The following is a 23667-nucleotide window of genomic DNA, read 5'->3' on the forward strand; positions in this document are numbered from 1 at the left end:
ACAAAATAATCCACAGGTAATGTGTTTAAAAGGTTGTCTGTACACAGTAGGCACTCAGCAAAAGTTACCTATGGATATTTGGTGCTTGGGGTGGGAATGGTGAAGGTGATGAGACAACAAATGAGTGAACAATCAGAAATGCAGTTGAGAAGAGCCTAGCAGACCTCTCTTCTGTGAGAAATATCGTGAACTAAGGAGACAGGCCAAGTGCTTACACATGCACATGCCACGGTAGAGAGGAGAATGGCCCCCAAAGATGCCCATGTCCTAATCCCCAGAACCTATGAATGGCAAAAATGACTGCAGAGATGTGATTATGCCAAGGATCTTGAGTGGGAGAGATGTAGTCATAAGGGTCTTGGTAAGGGAAAGAGGGAGGGAGGAGAAGCAGACGGATGGGAGATGTGATGACTGAAGCAGGAGTTGGAGTGATGCATTTGGAAGATGGAGGAAGGGGCCACCAGCCAAGGAATGCGGGAGGATTCGGGAAGCTGGAGGCGTCAGGGAACAGGTTCTCTCCTAGAGCCTCCAGAAAGAACCCATCGCTATGGACATCTTGAAATTTGCCCATACTGCCCGTTTTGGACTTCTGATCTCCAAACTTTCAGAGAGTCAATTTGTGCTGTTTTAAGCCACTGAACTTGTTAAAGCAGCAATGGGAAACGGCTATGCATGCCTCTGGTCACATGCACTGTATTTCACAAAAGCCACTTTCTAAGTCCTTATGACTCAAGTCCCTACTTCCCAAAAAAGGTGAAGTGAAAACTTAAGCTTCCAGAAGGAAGCATTCACTTTGACGGAACAGGCCTCTCCAGGGGCTCCTTGTGTTCCCCACGGCGACAGAATTAGCTTCTCTGGAAGAACGGAGCTTGGTTGGGGAAGGTTAGAACAACCTGCTGAAAGTCACACAAAACCAACAGGTCACAGACTTTCTGGAAAAGCCTCAAAGTACCAGAACCCAATCACTGATGACAAATAGTAGTATCACTTTACATGTGCCTGACTTTTTATGGGTTTTATTACATTTATATACATTGCCTTGTTTTGATTCATCCAACCTATAAAAACCTGTTCAAAAACTACACCTGCAGAAAGTGACAGATCCAGAATTTGAACCAGGTCTTTTGTCTCTAAAACCAAGTTTCTTTTCCCCCTAAGAAGAATACCCCTCATGGGTGGGTCACTGAGACAACTGTGGATCCCCTCCAACAACTACTCTACTCCTGGTGTGATACTTCCTCACCGCCCCCCCAACCACTTCTCAGAAGTAACCGTTCCAACGGGCCTATCCACAAATTACCTTCATCTTCTATGGGTTGCGATGCAAACAATGGCAGGCAGAAGGAGGGAAGCAAAAAGGAAAGAAAAAAACCAAGACAATATAAGAAAGGGCTAATCCAGACAACAGACCAGTCCATTCTTCCAGAAAACAGAGCTGAAACTTTGTTAGAAATCTATTTCTTGGAGGCGGAGTCTGGACTCAGGGAAGGAGTCTGATACAGAAAAAGGGAGTGTGGTTGGGACTGAGAGCCAGGGGGCCTCAAACTCTGCTTCTGCCGCAGGCTAGTTGTTGGTCTTGAAAAAGTCACTTCACTTGCTCATCTCACTTGACATTCTGTAAAAAGTGGGAGTTGGACTAGATAAGCTCTACTAGCAATTTCCACTAAGACACTTCTGAGAGTCTACCTCTGCAGGTTTTTTCCAAGTAGGAATACTCTGTTTCAGAAGAGGTACTTGAGTCATTTTCAACCTAGGGCAGGAACTTTTTTTGAGCTTCTTTACTCTGAAGCAAAACGTACTTGCTGTCACACATGACTCTCAAGGCAGGAACAAGTGATTGCTATTATGCAACTAAATACTAGGAACTGCCTAGGTTATGAATAATGACTAACATTTCTTGAGCACCTGTGTCTATCTACATCTTTCACAAAGGACATTGTTCTTCTTCACATCCTTTGGCAACTCATGAAGAATTGTCACTCACCAAAATCACCTAAATTTAAAACTATATATTCTGTGTTTGCACTTCAAGGTCTACCGACTCTTAGAAATTCAATTCCCGCAAACATACAACCTACCATGTAAAATACAACTTCCCTTTTGGGGGGTTAAATGTACTTTCTCCACCCTTGATTCAGGTACACACCCCATGCCCCATTCAAGGTCTTCTGCTTGTTTCCTCCTCCATCTTCTTTCCTCTATCTTTTCCTTCCAAATCACCCATCATCCACTCAGATTCCACACCTCCCCACTCGTCTCCAGGTTGATAGCGAGTACAGACAGACCCAAGTGTGCAGAACAACTTGCAAGGACTTGGAAGACTGGAGAAAACCTTCCCTCAGGGCCACAGAGGATGGTCCAGCCCCTGACCACCAGTCACCTCTTGAATCTCGATGTCTTATAGACAGAGCATAGATCCCCGACATTCCTTGAGATGAGCTATTCCTGATGGAGGTGGTGGTAGTGGCAGGGGCTTACCAGAGAGAGGAAATGATAGGAAATGAGCTTAGCACATGGCATGCTGCGATTTCAGCTTCCTGAGATATAAAAGAGGAGGAACTGAGATGGTCTCTCAATGCGTTCTTGGTTTTGTTTTTGCTTTTTGCTGTACGCGGGCCTCTCACTGTTGTGGCCTCTCCCGTTGCGGAGCACAGGCTCCGGACACGCAGGCTCAGCAGCCATGGCTCACGGGCCCAGCCGCTCCGTGGCATGTGGGGTCTTCCCGGACTGAGGCACGAACCTGCATCGGCAGGCGGACTCTCAACCACTGCGCCACCAAGGAAGCCCCCTCAATGCTTTTTATCCACAGCACTTAATGCATTGACTGGCACACAGCAAGGATGGGGAAAGATTTGCTGAATAAAAAAATGAATGAAGAGTCACACCAGCAAGGATAATCAGGTGACCTCAGCGTGGTTTCCAATGAGAACAAGTTCAGGTGTGATATGGATGGGGCTGGGGGTTGGTAGTGAGGTAGGGATGGAAGGGGGAAGGTGAAATCTCCACGTGGAACTTAGCGCTGGGGGAATTCTAAAGAGCAGATGTTTCTTGCATCAGATTCCTGATCATCTGTCTATTCAGTCAGATCTGTCAGCAGTCTCGGTTTCAGAGAGCAGATTCCAGCTCTGTGTGGAAAGAGCTGGCAAGGAGCTAGGCAGGATCTCAGGGTCCTGGTCCTCTGGAGTCTGGGGAAGCTGAAGGGAACTACCAGTAACCCTAAAGAGAAGCTTTGGAATCATCCTCTGAGAACATCTCATTCACAGCCAACTACAGTCACCTCCAACGTTTTACTCACTTTGGAAACGCAAAGGGAAAGAAACATTTTGTTGACCTGCATCTTTGATGTGAAATTCTCTTCTTTCCTGTCTTCTTCTAGGACATCTCTCATTTTGTTTTTTCCTGTCTCTCAAACCATTTATCTTAGCCTCCTTCACCTGTTCTTTTTCCTCTACCCACCAGCTGGTCCCCCAGAATTCTACCCTTGGGAGTTGGCTTCTTTCCTTTTCTTTACACTCTGCCTGGTTTGTTACACCTACTCCCAAGCCTTCTACTACCATAAATACCCCAATTGATATTTCTAGCCCTAACCACTCTGAGCTCCAGATCCCCATTTGCAACCGCATCTGTACCTTTGTGTCTACAGCACCTAAAACATGTCTCAAACCAGATTTGTTGCCTCACCCTCTAAATCACCCTATCTTCCGTATGTCCTATCTCAGTTCATAATGTCTCCACCATTCTAGTTTCCCAAGCTGGAAATCCTGGGCTACCTTTATGGTCCCCTACCCTTCACACCCCACAGATTATAAATCCTGTCAATTCAATTTCAAAACCTCTCTAGTATCTGGCTCTCGGGTATTTTAACCCAAGCCCGATTTATCTTTCATCTGGACTGTTACAACCACCTTCTAACTGGCTTCCAGGCCTAGTTTTTCTCTGCTCCATTCCTCTTTATACTGACTTCTCTGCCTTATAATGTTATTTCCCATAACCCCTAGGAAACAGTCTGGCCCTAATTTCTACACTCTCATCTCTCACTAGGCCTTTTCTGTCTCCTTCCCACCAGTCTCCAGCCCCCCTGTGCCTTATGAACTGAATTTCATGCTGTTCTCTCTGACTTAGAATGCTCTTCCTTCTTCTATACCTAGAGAATCTTTATTCATTCTTTAAGTTCTGCCTTAATTGTCACCTCCTCTGCTTTCCTCAACCTTCTTAAGTTACAGTAATTGTTTTCTTGGTGGTCCCACAGAGCTTTTTTTCAAACCTCTACTATGGCACTAATTGCATTATTAAATCATGTTTATGGTTTATATGCCTTTCTCTCTTGAGGAAGGCTGAGCTCCTGGAGAAGAAAGACAATTTTCTTTGCATCCCGCAACACGTTCCTGGCCTATAGTAGGCAACTCAGTAAATGCCCACTCGAAGAATGAATAAAATAATGTCAGATCTAAAGTTAGGCCCAACTATGGGCCAACTGTTTCCTTTGGTAGACAAAATATTTCCTTTTCTTTCTAAGCTAGATAGCATCAAGTTACTCATTTAGTTGGGGGAGGGGTGGTGGTGAGATGATTCAAGAAACCCAAATTGAAATTAAAATCTGCCTCCATCTTCATTTGCAGTGTGATATTAAATCATTTGAACTGTCTACTGATCTCCCTACCTCTCAAACTGTAGAAGAGTATCGCGCCCTTCTTATTTGCCCTTTAAATTTAATTCAGGGCCCCTCTGTCTGGTTATATCACCTCCTCCTCTTCACACTTAGATATTGCATCTCTCTCTTGCATCACACTTAATCATAACATGACATTTAGTCATAACTTTCTATCTTCCACACTAGATTGTCAGTCCCCTGAGGGCAAGGATTACATCTAATTACCTTTGTACTCCCAACTCCTCTTATTATAGGTCATAATAGTTGCCCATAAGTACGCCGGGAAATGTCTGTATGTTTTTCTGAAAAAACGGCATTACCCAGGGAACTTTTCATGGAGATAAAACATATACAATTTTTTTTTCTGGTCTTGTTTCTCAAAGATTTCAATTGTCAAGATGCGTTATAAGAGGCCCCAAAGAGATAGGTAACTGTGCAGAACTGGCTGAAGATCTTGGACAAAGCACTTCATAGGTAGGGGATGGAGGGAAGAGCCTCTCTACCTTGCTTACTTCACAAAGTGAAGCTTGAGGGAGAAGAGATGGAAGAGAGAGGATAATAGAGAGAAAGGGAGCGGGGAGGGGAAGGAGAAGAAAGCAAAGAGAAGGGAGGCCAGCTGTACTGTGGTCGAACTAGTTCTCCAGGGCGGCTAAAATCTGATGAGGCAAAAAGAGGAGAAAGGAAAGGCATGTAGGCAATTCAAGGACAGGTTGATTAAGAAAGGAGACAGCAGATGCTGCGGTTTCAGAAATCCAGCAACCCCGTGTGGGCCTACGTGTGGTCGCCTGTGTTTAAAGAGACTGTACACAAAAGCAGCCATTCAAGGCAGGTTTCTTTCCTTCTCTCTCCCTGCTTCCTGCCCAAGATAAGAGAATAAACAGAGAGCCAATGCGCACAGTAAATATTTCTGAATGGGGCACCGTCAACACGGAAGTAGGATTCTAAACAATCGTGCTACCTGATTCATACAGAAGGTTTATCCCGCAAAACCTGAAAAGAAATCTGAAACCTTTGGCCGCCTCTGGCCATCTGTGCTGTCAGCTTCCTCTCGGCGCGCTCCGGACTGCTGTGAGCTGCGATGGTGGTGTTTCTCTCAGCTTCCCACTGTGTGTGGCAATAGCTGGTCCTGGTGGAGTTTACTGCCACCGTTGCTTTATGTACAGGAATGTTTATTCTTCCACTGGGGCAACTGAACACAATGGGAGTTGTTACACAAACAGCTGGTGATTCTGTAGAAGGGGAGATGTCCCTTTAATTAAAAAGGTACCAAGGAGCAATTTCTTTCCCCCAGCGGCTGGGCTCAGGGCACTGACTTCCTCTCTCATTTAACCAGCATTGTGGTTGTATTTTGCAGCAAAGCACATCATACCAATTTGAAAATTATACTAATAATGCATACTCGTTAGACGACTCCCCACCTTGTAATTGCCCTGTATTGTTCTTCTTTTCCATTCATTTATTCTTTAGAATATCAATAGTCCTGAAGAGTTTTTTTAAAGGGAGAAGGATTTGACCATATAGCACTGGGGAAAGCAAAACAAAACAAAACCAGAGAAGCCAAACATTCCGGAACAGAAAAGCACATGAGGCAGTGAAAGCATCCTTGCGTTGAACAAAAACGCTGTCCATGTCACCCCCGAGTCACCAGAACTGGGATCGGAGAGGTGGTTGACGTCAACCCCTTTTACAGGTGGGAACACTGAGGCCCAGGGGAGGAAAAGGATGTATAGGAGTCCAGACAGCCACCAAGTGAGAGAAGAGTGAAAGCCCAAGGCGGGGTTCTGAAAGAAAGGTACACGGAGTTTGCTTTCATCGTGCATTACCCCTGGGCCACCTGTGGGGTGAGGGCCAAACCTAGAGCCTGTCAACTATCTGTAGAGAATTATTCACCCAGGCCAAGAAAAGGCACACCGGCTCCTCAGAAAGTCACTGTGGAGGATGTGCAGCCAGCTAGAGCCAGTGGCTGACTTCAGAGTGCCAGGTGGCAGAACTTGACATTCATCTATTCCTGCACAGAATTTAACAGGGTGCTGCGCACACAGTAGGAGCTCAGACAATTTCTGGATGTTCATCTGGGGTACTTCACCATAAGCCTCATCCTCTTAAGCAGCAGGTGGCAAAAAGAACATGACAGCAAAGTCACCAGCAAAACGGGATGTTAGCCAGAGGACCAACAAGGACGGACATCACCTACATAGCCTGAGCTCTTGATAGAAGGTCCAGGGGACACAGGCTGCTGCTACATCTATCCCTCCATCTTCCAGGGAAGAGAAAACTCAGAGATTCTCCCATAAGTCTCTGGGAAAACCCCCGGTGGAACCTGGAGAACTTCCCAATGAAGAAGACAAGGGCTTTCAGCCCTGAGGGGGCCACGGCCATCTCATTCTCCCAACAGCAACTCTGTCCTGCCTGGGATCCTGCCCGTCACATGCAGGAGCCGTTCTTCAGTGCACTTTATTTTTTTCTCTCCAGGGCTGGAGTCTGATTCCATTTGAGACGAATCAGAAGACAACCATATGGTACCCCTTCAAATCTCCACCCTGGCCATTTATTACCGTCAGCAGTTTGGATGGCCCTGCTCTGCTCCGGGGGCCCGCTTCCACTCGGCTGGCAACCCCGGGGCAGTTTGCGGGGACAAGATGCTGAGGAAGGAGGCTATCAGCCTCTACTCCACGGCCACAGCTCAGTGAGGAGCAGAGATATAAAAGTGGGGGACAACCGGGAACCCCGAGACAAAGGGAGTCACGTGGAATGAAATCACCGCTGGAGTAGCAGTCACGCCTCCCTCCTCACTGAGGGATTACGGGCGTTCCCCAACTGTTTTCTGCACCCTTAACCCTCACAAGGATCTACGGAGCTACATACTATTATTGTTGTGGACGAAGAATGTCACCTGCCATTTCAGTAAACAAAGGATGTCGCAACCATCAAGCCAGCAGCCACTGCGGCCATCCCCAACTGTGCACCCTGAGGGGACTCAGGATGGAGAAAAGCAGGATCCTGGCCCCAGACAGCTGAGGTGCCTTTCCAAGGAATGATTTCAGTGAGCCCAGACTCTTGGCATTTTCCCATACATAGAAGAGTGCTAAACCCACTAACTTGAGATGTCTGGTTTTCTTTAATTAATAGCAATCTTTTGATGTTCTGACCACCTGGTTTTTACTGCAAAACTCCTATATACCCTGGGTCCTCCCTCACCTCTTGAGAGCCATCCCCCAGGGCTATCTGAGAGGCTGCCTCTCGGGCTTGAGTCCTCAGCAAGTCCCCCGAACAAAACAAAATCCTCAACTTCTAGGTTGGGCATTTTTTTCAGTCAGCATTATCAACAGTGTACAGACAGGTGAACTGAGGCTCAGGGCGTTCAGCAACGTGCCCAAGGTCACCAGCTGGGAAGAGGCAGAGCTGGGATTCAAACCCAGGCTGTGCCGACAGCTGCCACGGTGAGACGTCTGTGTATCAGGCAGAGGGTGACTGGGTCTCTTCAGTTTCTGCCTGCCCTAGAAGAGGGACACACCCTCACATACATGCACACCAGATGCCCGCCCGGACGAGGGGGGCGCTGAGCTCCGCCTCCACTGTCAGCAGGAGCAGAGCTGGTGGGAGACACAGGGTTCCCTCGGTTTGTTGCCTCTCTGAAAAGCAAAGCCCTCAGCGCTGAGCACTCTTGTCCACTCAGTGAAAAGCAGTTAGAGTTTGAGGCCGCCAAGGGCGGGGTAGTGACAAAAACCGCAGGATAGAGTCATGAGGCAGGATGCTCTTCACTCTCTGGGGCACTTAATTTGAACCTGTTTTCTCATGAAATTATCAATGTCTGAAACTTAACAGTGATTAGGTACATGAATCCGCTTTGTCATCTCTAAAGTGATCTAAAAATCTAAGGTAGTATTAGGGCATAACAGGAAATTTTCACAGACGCTGTGTGCAAGGGGTTATAATTACCTTATTAGCCCATCCAAATACATTAAGGTCTACTCAGCAATAGAAGGAGACAAACTACCGCTACATGCAACATGGATGAGTTTCATAAATATCAGGAGAGAAGCCAGGCAGGCACAGGAGTAGGCATTGTATGATTCCGCTCGTATGCAGATCGAGAAAATGTGAACTCATCTCCGGTGACACGAGGTGGGTCGCTGCTTACCCAGGGATAGGGGTGGAGAAGGAATTGACTGCAAGGGGGCAAAAGGAAACTTACAGGAGCGAAGGACACGTGCTATCTTGCAGAGGTGATGCCACAGGTATATTTATTTGTCAATCTTGAAATAGGTTTAGCTTATTGTACATAAATTATACCTCAGGAAAGTGAAAAATGAATGTATGCCAAGGTCTTCCCTTTGGAGCCAGGTCCTCTGGGTAGCCTGGGAAGTTCACTGGACTTGCAGTTCTAGACCAACGCTGTCATGGCAACATGGCCTCACACAGGGCATGCCCCTGAAGTCCTCTGAGACTTAAGTCACCTAATCTTTAAAACGAGGCTTTTCTCAGGACTTCCCAGGACTTTTTCAGGTCCAGTGGTTAAGAATCCACCTCCAATGCAGGGGACATGGGTTGGATCCCTGGTTGGGGAACCAAGATCCCACATGCCGCAGAGCAACTAAGCCCGCCTGTCACAACTACTGAGCTCGTGCACCTCAACTACAGAGCCCGCGTGCCGCAACTAAGACCCGACACAGCCAAAAATAAATTAAATAAATAAATATTTTAAAAATAAATAAATAAAGCGAGGCTTTTCTCAAGATCAAGAGGGATATTTAGGGCACGTGAGAGCAACTTTTCACCCACAAAATCACACACACGTGTAAGGGGGGAGTGTTGTGTGGGTGAACGGCTATGACGGGTGGAGTAGAGACTTGCTTGCCCCATCCACCTCTAAGATCCCTTCACTCCATGTGGGCTTTGGTTGGTCTCCTCTTTCTGCCCAAGGCCCCTGGGAACGCAGCTGCAGCACCCACCCAGAATCAGCCACGATTCGGAGATGCTGAGCTGACCAGGTACTCTCAGGGGATCCAATGTCCACCAGTAGGTAAGCTGGAGAAACCGGATGCTTGAATTCACGGGCTCTGCAAGATGCCTCTCAGTTCCTTGTGTTGCCAGCTCCGAGCTGCTTTTATCTTTGGGCAGTGATGCATAGCTAATGCTGACTGTCCAAAGCAAAGTCAAAGGCACTTAGTCCAGCTCCTTCCTTCCGCCACTGTCCTGCTCTTTCGCTGGGCATTGTTCAGATATCAACAACCTAACAGCACAGTAAATCCTTGCTGGAGATTTACCACCACGATCTCACCTCCTTCCTTTTCTTTTCATCCAACACCATAATACCGTAATCCTATCTACCTTGGGTCCAGATTATATTTTTAACTTAGTTCTAAGTCCCTTCCTGCCCCTCAGCTCATTCGGTCTTCACAAAGCCTCGTGAGTTACACAGCACAGAAGCTGAACAGGATATTGAGGAAAGGGGTTCAACAGAAGACCTAAATGCTTCAAGTGTCGGTCAGAAGCTGGGCTGGGACTCAGGGCATCAGACCCCGGCCAGAGGGTCCTTTTGTAAAATTCTACTTCTCAATCATTAGAGAACATTCCAGAGCCATGCGCTGTAGACAAAGTATTAGCCACAGGCAGTCTCGAACCAAAACAAAAGGCCAGAGTTGTGTCAGTGGGGCCTCATCAAATTCCGTTGCTGGGTGGCTGCTCTCAGAGTTCCAGTGGCAGAGAAGCCTCCGCTGCCCCCCAAAACCACAGAGGCAAGTAAGAAAAGCAAGTAGGGAACACAAAGCAACACGCCAAGGGGGTAAGGTTGGGGGGGATAAACTGGGAGACTGGGATTGACATATACACACTACTATATATAAACCGGATAACTGACAGAGGCCTGCTGTGTGGCACAGGGAACTCTGCTCTGTGCTCTGTGCTGGCCGCTGTGGGAGGGGAACCTGCAAGGGGGGGTGGACATATCAATACGTGTGTTATGGCTGATTCACTTGGCTGTACACCTCAGGCTGGCACAACGTGGTAAATCAACTGTACTCCAATAAAAATTAAAAAAAAAAAAAGATACAAAAGACAACAACAAAAAAGGCAACACTCGGTCAGAATTCACCCTGCCTTCCTGGGTGATCCATTCGGGCCCTTCCTGGCCCCAGGCCTTTCCCAGCACACACACTCTTCCTTTTCCTTCTGACCTACCTCACTCCAGTCTTGACAAAGCTGGGCCTTTATTTTTAGAACTTTGGGGAAAAGGAAGAGCTAAGGGCATAGAAAGAAAAAGGAAGGGACAGGCCATTTTGGCCCCTTGAAAGCTTCCTTCCTGAGGCCTCCCTAACACCTCCCTGCCTTGTGCTTGCGTGTGTGCGTGCCTGCACACACACACGCACACGCGCACGCACACACGATATAAACGGCCAGTTCTCGAACCTTCTCCACATGGCTGCTGTTCTTCTACAGCAGCGTCTAAGTTGGACCAAAGGTCATAGGGTTGGGTGGAAAAAACCTAGCACGGCTCCAGGGGCATAACGAGCTAGAGGAACATACCCAACTCCTCTTGGTAGCCATCAAGCACTTAATAAGCATGCGCTAATTAATCCTATTCCCTTCAGAGGGAGCCGGCCAGGCCCTGAGGGCTTGAGTGACTTATCCAAGGCCAGAGCACAGCACAGGCTGCATGGGACCTGGGCCTTGCCGGCATCAGTGCTCTCTACGGTCCACCCAGAGCCCAGTGGAAGGGCCCTTCTTGCTGCTGCACAAGATCAGACGCAGTTACACCCAGAAGGGAAACCAGAGCTGCCAGCCCTGGTTACCACCATTCCCTCCAAAGGGCTGTGTTCCAGACCTCGGTCTCATTCCTTCTTGAAACATCACAGCCTGGTCTTCCTGAATCCAGGAAACCATCACTGCTCTCTCCCACTTTCCATTTCATCACGCTCCTTCCTCCAGGCTTAAAGCCTAAGAAAGAGGCTTCTCAGAAGTGGAGCCCGGTGCCTTTGCTCTCTTTCTTCACAACTCTCCAAAATGAAGTTAAAAGTCTGCTCTCTGCACAGATGTAGAGCACAAACGTACCGGCACCAAGGAGGGAAAGCAGCGGGGTGTGTGTGTGTGTGTGTGTGTGTGTGTGTGTGTGTGTGATGAATTGGGAGATTGGGATTGACATGTATACACTGATGTGTATAAAATGGATGACTAATAAGAACCTGCTGTATAAAAAATAAATAAAATAAATTCAAAAAAAAAAGTCTGTTCTCTGGAATCTCAGATGGCCCTGGGGAGAAGTCCCTCTTCTTACTGACCTGATTAAGTTATTAAGAGGAAGGCTGACCACATCAGCCTCTCTTGGCTGAAGTAGAAGAGATGCCAGCCCAGGTAGGGAGTAGACTAGATCAGATGACCGCCAAGGGCTCTGACGCTCCGAGACAGAGAATTTGAGAAGACAGAACAGCAAGCCTACCCCCTCCCCAGGATGTTTCCTCATGACCCACTCTGTCACGTTTCCAGTAAAGAGAGGCAGTGCTAGTAATAATAGTAGCTGTGATAGGCTGAAAGGGGCTCCTCCCAAAATATTCATGCCCTAATTCCTGGAACCTGTGAACATTATTACCTTATGGCTAAAAAGAGGGTTTTGTGAATGAGATTAAGTTAAAGACCTTGAGATGGGGAGATTATCCTGAATTATCTGGGGAGGCCCTAAATGCAATCACAGTGTCTTCCTAGGAAAGAGGCAGAGGGAGATTTGACACAGAAAGAAAAGAAGGCAAGGCAACCACAGAAGCAGAGATTGGAGGGATGCTGCCACAAGCCAAAGAATGCCAGCAGACGCCAGGAGCTGGAAGAGGCAAGGAATAGATTCTCCCTTAGAACCTCCGGAGGGGGCAAAGCCCTGCCAACACCTTGATTTCAGCCCAGGTATGCTGATTTAGGGCTTCTGGCCTTCAGAACTGTGAGAGAATAAATTTCTGTGTTTTTAAACAACCCGGAATGGGGTAATTTGTTAAAACAGAAACTAATACAGTAGCTAACACTTAAAGATCACCCACTGAGTGCCAAGCACTGCTCTAAGTGTTTTACCCACATTAACTCATTACATCCTGGTCCTGGATGTGAGGCCTGAGCTGAGCCGACACATGCCTGAGTTTGAATCCCAGGTTCACTGCTCCCTGTTGTGACCCTGAGCAAGTTATGCAACCTCTCTAAACCTCTGTTCCCCAGTTCATAAAATGGGCATATAATTACCTTTCTCACTGGGCTGCTGGGAGGATAAAATGGATAATAAATGTGAAGTGCTTAGAACAGTACATAGTAAGTACTCACTAAATGCTAGTTATTATGAGATCTCAGGGATAGAACAAGCCAAAATGAAACCATCATCCTAATGTTTCAGCACGTAGCCAAGGCCTCTTGGACCCAGTGCAGGAAAGAAGATGTCCTGTTAAAGCCACCTCAAAGAGCAAACACCACAGTCTGAAGAATTCAGTTAAGTATTTCTTCCCTTCATTAAGCAATTTAGGTCCTTAACGCTGGCCTCATTTCAGAAAAGGCGAATGCCAGGGGCTGTGCTAATTCTGCAGCCTTGCCCCACAGACTGCTGGCCCCTACCTGCCCCTTCTTAAGGACAGCTATGCACATCCATCATACGAAGGACCTGACTTGCAGCTTCCACACCCGGCACACCCCTGCAGAGCCCACCACATCTCCCTGTAACTCTGGCATCAGCAACTGGAAGTTAGTAGGAGGCAGAAATGTCAGTCCATTTTATGGCCTTCCAAGGCCACTCCGACCTGTCCCAGCAGGCTGGGTGGAATGATAAAATCAGGGATCAGCTTTGATCAAGAGATTACAGCCAAGTTACTAGTAAAGAATAAAGGTTTGCCCAGAGGCCAAGTAAGGGAGACCTAGCACTATCACCTGAAAAAAGGGAGAAGAAAACAAACTTTCCTCGAGTTGGCCCTTTCTGATAAAGTTTGCCCAGCTCCCTGTTCAGGTGATGTCATTCAAAGAAGCAGCGCCCTACAAGGATGCCAGGCCTTGTGTCCCAGCCTAAGAAATCTGCATGTGAGGAATTAACCGAGGGAGAAGGGCCTGGCCACCCGGCCCAGGCAGCGTTCCAGCCCCACGGCCTTGGGCGGCCAGCCTCCGAAGACTCCTGCTGCCGCTGCTGCCTGGTGCCGGCGACCAGGCCTCTTCCCAGCAAGCTGCTGGGGCAGCCACCTGCGCGCTCTCTGCCCTTCCCTACCCCGCCCTCCCGGAGGAAGAAGGATGAGGGAGGACTGCTCCCCTCCTCACTCTCAGGCACCCACAGATTCCTGCGCTGCCGTCACCGTTGACGAGAACCCAGGGCCCCTGTGGGAAGTGCTTCCCCTTCTCATTCCATCCTCCCCATCAATGAACACGAGGCAATCCCCACTCTCCCGCCCCTCCTACTCCGAGGGAGGCAGAACCCGAGAGCGACATCCGGAGCTGGAAGCCGCAGCAGTGGGAGGGCCGGCCTCCCTGCCCCGCCGTGCCTTGCCCTTTCCCAGCCATCAGAGGATCCCAAGCCAGCCCGGCGTTCCGCATCAAGAGGGTGCCCGAATCCTCGGTGGGGCCCCGCCTCCCCGGGGGCTCAGCGCTGGAGACCTCGGGGAGCCCGGGAGAGACTCGCTTAGCCCCACCCTCTGAGGCCGGGCGCGGGCTACCGTACCCGGGATTCGAACCCTGTGCCCTGGCCCTTAGGCATCCCGCACCCTTAGGCACGCCTCACCGTAGGCATCGCCAGCAAGCCCCCAGCCCAGCGCTCGGGCGCGGAGCCCTCCCCTGCACCCCCGCCAGGAGGAACCGAGTCCCGGGCCGCCCGCGCGCCCAGCCTACCCCCAACAGGTCGTGGGCAGCGGGGAACGCGCCGCCCGCCGGGCAGGCGCCAGGAGGCGAGCCGGAGCGAAGCCGAGGGCCGGTCGCTTGGGGCGGGAGGGGTCGCCCGGGCGGCGAGCCCGGCCACTTACGCGCGGGCTCTGGGGAACCCCATGGACAGGAGCACGTCCAGCGCCGATCCATGCTTGATGGTGCCGGGGCGCTGCTGGCGGTTCCTCCGCGGGGTGACTTTGCTGTACAGCTCCTCTCTCGCAGCCATGCCGAGCGGGCTGGGGTGGCCGTACTGAGCCATGCTCAGCGGCCAGCCATCGCCCGGGAAGGCGCCCAAGCCGGAGGGTCCCGGAGGGCGGAGGACTGGCCCGGAGCCGGGGCGGGGGCTCAGGGACCCGGTGCCGGGAGGGAGGCGGCGGCGGCGCTCGGAGCTTCCCCGGTGTCGAGACTGACGCTTCCTGGTGAGGCCACCGGAGCCAGAACGGCCCGCCGCGAGCGGCTTCTCCCCGACCGGCCGTCAGCCCCTCGGGGCCCGGGTGCCCCCTGCACGGCGCCCGCAGCAGCCCTCTCTCCTCCGCCCCTCTCCTTCTCCGCTCCCAGCAGTCCGGGAATTTGCACTGAGTAATTTTTGAATGGATCAAAAAGGAAAAGGAGCCTTGTGGGCCGGCCCTGCCTGGCCTGTACCCGGGCCCCGCCCCTCTCTTAAAGCGGCAGCGCAGCCCGCGGCTGCTCCCGCAAGCTGTGGAGTCCAGGTGCTCTGAGCGGAGGATTCGAACCAGCGAGGGCTGCCTGTGTACACTGGTTCCAGTTGGTTCCGGAGAGTCACTGCCAGCGCTCCAGCTTCTCCATGGCTGCCATCAAGGGACAGCTGGGCCTCAAGACACAAGATCAACCCATTTCAAGTTTCCTGTGGTTCTAGACGAGGTTTTATTAATGGAAATTGGGCGAACTGATGGATGACATTAATGCACCAGAAGGGCAAGCCATGAGGCCCAGATAAAACGTTTTGCTTCCCAAAGACCCTGCAAAACCCAGAGGATTGGGTTACAGCTCCTGGAGACCAAGTTCCCATCAGCTGGCTAAGGGGCTACACTGAAGACCTTCTGTGTTCTCCGTGACCTCCGTGGCCTAGACGGTGACTTCAGGGCAAAGCGTGGAACCTGGGGCTCTCGGGCTAGGAGGGGAGAGGAAGGGAGGGAAAGGACAGGGCAGAAAGAAGAGGGAAGGGAAGATGCCAGGAAGAAGGAGGCGGAGAGGAAGGAAGTGGGAAGTGGAGGAGGGTGGAGGGAGCCGGAACAGAGAAAGAACACTTTCTAATTGTAAGAGGTGTGCAACGTGGAATGGGTTGATTTTCAACAGCAAATGAGTACCCCGTCAATAAAAGCATTCAAAGTAAAGACTGGAGCATCGCTGCTCAGCAGTGACGAATAAGTAAATTGCATCATAGTTTGGCTCAAATTACTCCCACCTCAAAGAAGGTGGAAGTCCTAGACATCCCTACTCCCCAGTGCCCCACACCATGAACTTGGCTTGGGGATGTTAAAGCTCTTCCATTCGGAGACAAACTTACGGTCCTCAGTCAGGGACAAGGACCCTGCCTGGTGTAATGCAAAAGGCAGAGAGTAAACCCCGGCTGCTCTTTTTGAGGTAATAATAATAATTATAACACCACCTAACATTTATTGGGCTCTTGTATGTGTCAGTCATTGTGTTCAGGGTAATAAATGAATTAACTCATTGAATTTTTATGACCCTATGGGGTGTGTATGATGATTATCCCAGTTTGCAGAAGAGAAAACTCAGCTTAGAGAGGTTGAGGAAGATTGTAGGGCTGGTAAGTCAGAGCCAGAGTTTTTAGTGCCTTGGATGAGTTGTTTCTGCTCTCTACAGCCCCGTGTTCTTATCTGTATGCATCATAGTAACTAACCTTACACACTCTGGGCTCTCCAAAAATGTCAGCTCCTCCCCTTGCCTGGAGCATGGGGGAGGGATGATGACCGGCTCCCAAGGAGCAACTTTTTGATGTTGCTTTATAAAGCATCCAAGGGTTTTACCAGGGGAAATGACACAGCTTAATCCTCTTAGCCCAGAATTTGTTTTCTAAAAAATATCCAGTGGTGTTTGGAAGTGGGGAGATAAGGACTACTGGGGCCTAAGTAACCATGTGCATAACTCTGTCTCCTGCTGTGTAGGGGATAAGGAAAAGTTCCTGGGTGGGGGCTTCTGCCAGAGCACAGCAAGTGTCCTGAAGCGATGCAGAGGGCTTCTCCTGGGCATGGAGCAAAGAGACAAATCATACCTAGTAGACTAGCCTCCCTGGGACGTGTTCGGTAAATGACGCTGGACCTTACCCGATATTCTGAATTTCTTCCAAATGCCTGGGCTGGGAGTCAAATGATCTGGAACCTAGTCAAGCGTTAATGTCTGCAGAAGCACTTTGTAAACCATAAGTACCACACAAATAACAACTGACATGTACGGAGAACTGATGCTGTTCTTAGCGTCTTCCACATATAACTCATTAGTCCCTTGACAAGACAATGACGTAGGTACCACCATATTACCATTGGCCATTTTACAAATGAAGATCTTGAAGGAGACAGAGATAAGCATCTTCTCCAAGATCACATGGCCAGTAAGTGGTTTGAACCCTTAAAATTTTTCCAAACAACCACTTACTGCCATTACTATGATGATGAAGAGATGCCATGTTATTAAAATAACATGGTCAAATAATAACCTTTTTGACTCCTCCTGTTACCGCACTGAATTGGGGTCCACTCACTCAAAGTGTAGCAAAGCCAGTTTACTGACGCCAGATTGTGGCGAAGGAAAGTAGAGTGTTTATTTCAGGGCACCAAGCAAGGAAGTGGGAGACAAGCCTCAGACCTCTGAGTTAGGGTTTTTTTGGTTTCTCTCTCTTTCTCTTTTTTCCACACGGCTTGTGGGATCTTAGTTCCCTGACCAGGGATTGAACCCGGGCCACAGCAGTGAAAGTGCTGAGTCCTAATCACTGGACCGCCAGTGAATTCCCTGGTGTTTTTTGTTTTTGTTTTTTTCTAAAGAAGAACAAAGAGGCTGCGATTAATCCTCATCCTGTGATATTTCTGTGACATTTCTCGGAGTCAGGATGTCTCTGGTTTACAATCCTCTGGCCGCGTGGCCGGGGCCTGTTAGCTCCTCTTGCCCTGGAGAAACCTGAGTTTGTTCGTTAATGATGATATCTAAGGATACAACAGCAATTTTATCAACAACAGCAATTTCAGTACGTTAACGATGTTATCGACCACAGCAATTTTAGTCATCTGACTCTGGTGGATTAGTGTTCAGTTCGCACGGGATTGAAGTCAGAGGGGACAAGAAAGGATAGTTTTGGATAGAGAGATTAGTCATAAACTTGGTAACGGAACTCAGTTTTATGGGGACTCAGTTTCACTCCTATCCCCCTTGACACAGAATTGCTGGATCTCTGTTTCTCTAGAAAAATTGAATTGTCTCTCTCCCTCCTCTAGGCAAACTGTAAGAGGAAATGATGGGTATAAAAATAGTTTTAGGTAGCCTGGAAAAAAGCACTGTGGAAAAACCAGACACCTTAGACTCAAACTGTTCTGTCTGAGGCACTTCTACAGGAATCCCATCCCGGCTTCCTCATCAGGCTTCAGCCCAGTGCCAGCACTCATTTTACTTAAGACTGCAGCTGTTTTGTTCTGCATGAGTAAGGTGCTGGCAACTAAGATGCATTGTGCTTTAATTGTACTGACTTTGAAAAGCTAGGGGAAGCTTTATAAAAGTCTATATTGTTATATGACAAAGAGAAGAGGAATGACTATTCATTGGACAGGATATCTGACAGCAGTGGGGAGGAGAGAGGGGGCCTCACACAGTGAGGAAGCTGACACATCAGCATCACGCTGCTCTCTCAGAAGGGAAGCAAGTTGTCATGTCCCCCTGCACCCACAGGTCATGTCCGAATCCACCCTGGACCACAGCCTCTTTTACACAGCCTCTTTTATTTCCTTTGGCAGCACCACTCGGCTTGTGGGATCTTAGTTCCCCGACCAGGGATTGAACCTAGGCCCTCAGCAGCAAAAGCGTGGAGTCCTAATAAGTGGACCAGGGAATTCCCCACAAACCTCCTTCTGTTCATGTGAGCACTGTTTAACTGCACGCCCGCTGCCCCAGCCACTTTCTTGGTGTGGCAGCCTTTCTGACAAGGCCATAGGGATGCCCAGGCGGGCCCAGTTAATTGCACTCATAATTTCTGAAAGTGTGTCCTGTGTCTTTCCCTTCTGCTTCTCTCTGTCCTCGAGAAAAGGTCAAGAGATCCCATTAAGCACAGGCACTAAAGTCTGCAGAATGTCTCCAGTCCCAAGGGTTGGGATATTGCTTTGTCAAAGGCACTTTTCAAACCACTGGGATGCCATTAGCCCCTAGACTTCCTGGGGATTCCTCATGGCCAAAAGGTTTTGAAACTATGCGATAAGGAAAGAAAGGAAGCGGCATGGGAAGGTTCCGGAGCTGGGAATTGGGACGCCTAGGTGTTGGCTGTGACTTAGATGTTCTCTCTCCTTCTCTAGGCTAAATGAGAGGGATAGAGAACTTACCTGCTTCCTCATCTGCCAAATGAGGGGGTGGCTTAAGCTGGGGATTCCTAGGACTTTGCCTGGGGACCCTTGGGGACTCTTGTGGGCAGGGGTTGGTGCTGTCAGCTGAAAGTTGGAGTGGGCAAAGCATGGCATCCTCTCTTCCTCTTGGGGATTTTATATAAGGTTTTCTATGGGAAGATGGTTTAGAGGATTAAAAAACATTTTGAAAAACACTGAACTAGATGATCTTTAACGCCTAGTTTTGTTCTGAGAGACCATAGTTTAACAAGAGGGAAAGTAAAAGGGGAATGAAGTCGGATTGGTGAGTAGGGGCCAAGGTTGCTGGGAATGGAGGGACAGGTGAGGAGTGGGGTGGGGGGAGGGGAGAAGAGTCCACACAGGTCGAATGTTAGGGTAAAACAAACTTTAAAAAGTCCTGTTGTTATGTCATATGATATCGCTTATGTGTGGAATCTAAAAAAATGATACACATGAACTTATTTACAAAACAGAAGGAGACATAGAAAACAGACATCTGGTTACCAAAGAGGAAATGGGGTGGGGGGAAGGATGAATTGGGAGGGGATTAACAGATACACACTACTATATATAAAATAGATAACCAACAAGGACCTACTGTAGAGCACAGGGAACTATAGTCAACATTTTGTAATAACCTATAAGGGAAAAGATTCTGAAAAAGAAGATTGTGTGTGTGTGTGTGTGTGTGTGTGTGTGTGTGTGTGTGTATATATAACTGAATCACTGTTCTGTATACCTGAAACTAACATGATATTGTAAATCAACAATACTTCTATAAAAAAGAAAAAAAAAGTCACATTGTTTCCACCACTAGAGGAAATGATAGTTATATGACTTGACAAAATGCTACAGTGGAAATCATACTACAATATAAATGCATCAACTCAATATGTTGTACACCTTAAATTTACACAATATTATATGTTAATTATACCTCAATTAAAAAACTTAAATTTAAAAAGAGTCATATGTTTTCTACCCTGTCCTGAGGCACAGTTATAACATGTCTAATGATCTGGAGATTGGTGACTATTTCACAGTCTTGAATTTGTCTGTAGGACTTAGCCCAGTGCTGGGCACGCAGGAAGCCTATACTTGTACAATTACTGCTGGGTTGTTGAATCTGTGAAGCCTCATATACGGTAGGAAAAGGTAAGGCTGAAACAAAGTTAGGAGCATCAATCCAAACCACTAAAAAAACTTATGTTTTCCTCATACATTGAAAAAATTAAGATCTCTCCCTCAATTGCAGAAGGAAGAAAGAGAGAGTGGGGGAGTCTATTTTCACTTCTCTTTTGTCCGTCTCTGAACAAAACTCCCAGCGTGTCTATTTTGGAATTCTCGTAGGAGACACTCCATTGTGTATGCTTCCTCCTTGGAAAAGCCTCATCCTAAATGTCACTGCCGAAGGGTCTGTGTCCCTGACTTGCCACAAGACAATAGAAGTGTTGGGAAATAAACAGTACAAGCTTAATCAAAGGTTAATGCCACTTCTCACATAACTTCCTTTTTGTATACAAAAGGAAATGTACAGGAAACTTAAGGGGAAATTTTATTTCCAAGAAACAATATAAAATTAAGTAGCTGTAAAAACCCGAGGGATCCAGACAAAACTGTAATTCGAAAAGATACATACACCCCAATGTTCCTAGCAGCACTATTTACAATAACCAAGATACGGAAGCAACCTAAATGGCCGTGGACAGAAGAATGGATAAAGAAGATGTGGTATATATATATATATATATATACACACACACATACACACAGAGTGGAATATTATTCAGTCATAAAAAAGAGTGAAATGATGCCATTTGCAGCAACATGGATGGACCTAGAGATTATCATACTAAGCCATGTAAATCAAAAAGAGAAGGACAAATACCATATATCACTTTTATATGTGGAGTCTAAAATAAGACACAAATGAACTTATCTACGAAACAGAAAAACACTCACAGACATAAAGAACAGACTTGTGGTTGCCAAGGGGGACGGGGTTAGGGGAGGGATAGATTGGGGGTTTGGGATTAGCAGATGCAAACTATTATACATAGAATGGATAAACAAGGTCTTACTGTATAGCACAGGATTCAATACCCCGTGATAAACCACAATGGAAAAGAATATGAAAAAGAATGTATATATATATGTATAACTGTACTATAACTTTTGCTGTACTGCTAAAATCAACAACATTGTAAATCAACTATACTTTAATAAAAATAAAATTTAAAAATAACCTGAGGGAAAAGAAAAACAAGAAACAAAGCCTCCCCCCAAAACTCCAAAAACCTTGGTTTAAAAGAGTGGAGGGGGCTTCCCTGGTGGTGCAGTGGTTGGGAGTCCGCCTGCCGATGCAGGGGACACGGGTTCGTGTCCCGGTCCGGGAAGATCCCACATGCCGCGGAGCGTCTGGGCCCATGAGCCATGGCCGCTGAGCCTGCGCATCTGGAGCCAGTGCTCCGCAGCGGGAGAGGCCATAACAGTGAGAGGCCCGCGTACCGCAAAAAAAAAAAAAAAAAAAAAAAAAAAAAAAAGTGGAGGGCTCCCCTGGTGGCGCAGTGGTTAAGAATCCGCCTGCCAATGCAGGGACATGGGTTCGAGCCCTGGTCCGGGAAGATCCCACATGCCGTGGAGCAACTACGCCCGTGAGCCACAACTTCTGAGCCCCTGTGCCACAACTACTGAAGCCTGCACGCCTAGAGTCCAGTGCTCTGCAACAAGAGAAGCCACCGCAGTGAGACGCCCACGTGCTGCAACAATGAGTAGCCCCCACTAACCGCAACTAGAGAAAACCCGTGCACAGCAACGAAGACCCAATGAAGCCAAAAATAAATAAATAAAATAAATAATTTTTTTAAAAAAAGAGTGGAAACAACAGCCATGAACCAAAATACTTGGAAAAATATTTTTACCATTTAAAAATTCAGAGTGGTTTCAGGGATTGCAAGATAAAATATTTTAATAATTTTTTAAAAATGTAAGTTTACTTTAAAATTCCATAACATGCATTTTAATGAATCTTTGTGGGTCTGTGTACTTTGTCGTTACATTTCCAAATCATGCATAATACATAAAGCAAACATAAATAACTTATGACCTATACAAATAGGGAATTTTTTGTAATGCCGAGCCATTGGTAGAATAATGCTCTGGCCAGGTCACTATTTCTTCCATCTTCATTCTGGAAATGGAAATATTAAAAGTGCCAGATGCTGCCTCCCCTACCCAGTTGCCTGCCCCATCATCTCCCCAAGCCACCCTAGAAAGTGTTTAGCTACATTTTAGGATAAGTCCCCTTCTACGATTGGGTTATAGGTTTGGGAAAGTAAGCAAGATAATTTACCTCAGTTTCTTCAGGTTTAAAATGGGAACAACAATACGTACTTCATAGGGTTTTTGTGCTATTAAGTGAATCACTAATATGGAAGTACCAAGCAAGGTGGCACACGCTTGCTGAGGGCTTAATGAAACAGTTTTTCCCAGTGCAGTACTCACCTTCCCATTCCTATGACATTTGTGCAGTTTCTTTGTTTAATTAGACCTTAGGACTATAGAATTAATCGTAATCAACGGTCCATATATGGCTCAATTTTAGCCATCTAGCTACTTGTTTACTCAACTCATTTTTAATAATACAATAAGCACCCATAAACCCTTCACCTGAAACGAAAGTTAGGACCTTGACAGTAACCAGTATCTTACCAGATGATCACTCCCTGCTCCAACAAGCCCATCGCCTGCCTCCCCATACACCTCAGGTAGCTTCCTCCTGTACCCCATGTTCATCATTCTCCTGATTTCCTTTTCATATAATTTTTTTTTTTTTTTTTTTTTTTTTTTTGTGGTATGCGGGCCTCTCACTATTGTGGCCTCTCCCGTTGCGGAGCACAGGCTCCAGACGTGCAGGCTCGGCGGCCATGGCTCACGGGCCCAGCTGCTCCGCGTCATGTGAGATCTTCCCGGACCGGGGCACGAACCCGTGTCCCCTGCATCGGCAGGAGGACTCTCAACCACTGCGCCACCAGGGAAGCCCCCTTTTCATATAATTTTATTGAACCTATGAGTAGTCTTAAAAAGTATTCTTAGAGATTTTTAAGCTGTTTTAATATAGTAGGGTATAATGTTGTTTGTAATCTTTTGAGATTTACTTTTTTGCTCAATAGTATATAGCTAAGGCATATCCACACTGTTGAATATTGTGTAGTTCATTGGTTTGGTTGCTGTATAATAGTCCATCTCTGGAAATTCCCTGGCAGTTCAGTGGTTAGGACTCCGTGCTTTCCCTTCCATGGCCCAGGTTCAATCCCTGGTTAGGGAACTAAGATCCCGCAAGCCACACAGCGGGGCCAAAAAAGACAAACAAAAAAAAAAGGAAAAATAGCCTATCTCCTGTTAATTCATATTTGGATTCTTTCCAAGTTTTTGCTTTTATGATTCTGCTGCTATGACCACTCTTTATATGTTTCCAACTGTATGTGTGCAAGAATTACCCTTGGGTAATTCTAGGAGTAGAATTGCTGGGTCATCTTCAACTTAGAAGGTAATACAAGGGACTTCCCC

At 47.6% G+C, this 23667-nt stretch overlaps 1 protein-coding gene across 2 annotated transcripts in view; it reads right to left on the reverse strand.

Annotated features, from left to right (window-relative positions):
* The window catches only part of UBASH3B (ubiquitin associated and SH3 domain containing B), a gene marked incomplete at both ends in the record, with an annotated part of 136324 nt that extends 121550 nt beyond the window's left edge, over window positions 1–14774 (reverse strand). Inside the window, one exon of one of the 2 annotated variants that reach the window (XM_082845309.1) lies at window positions 14614–14774. In XM_082845309.1, coding sequence (XP_082701435.1) covers window positions 14614–14774 — 161 coding nt within the window. The remainder of the gene's footprint in view (window positions 1–14613) is intronic. The other variant, XM_082845310.1, reaches the window with a different exon arrangement.
* Between the last annotated feature and the right edge of the window lie 8893 nt (window positions 14775–23667).

This window comes from Leucopleurus acutus (assembly GCF_964270905.1).
Source record: "Leucopleurus acutus genome assembly, chromosome: 8".
NCBI lineage: Eukaryota > Metazoa > Chordata > Mammalia > Artiodactyla > Delphinidae > Leucopleurus > Leucopleurus acutus.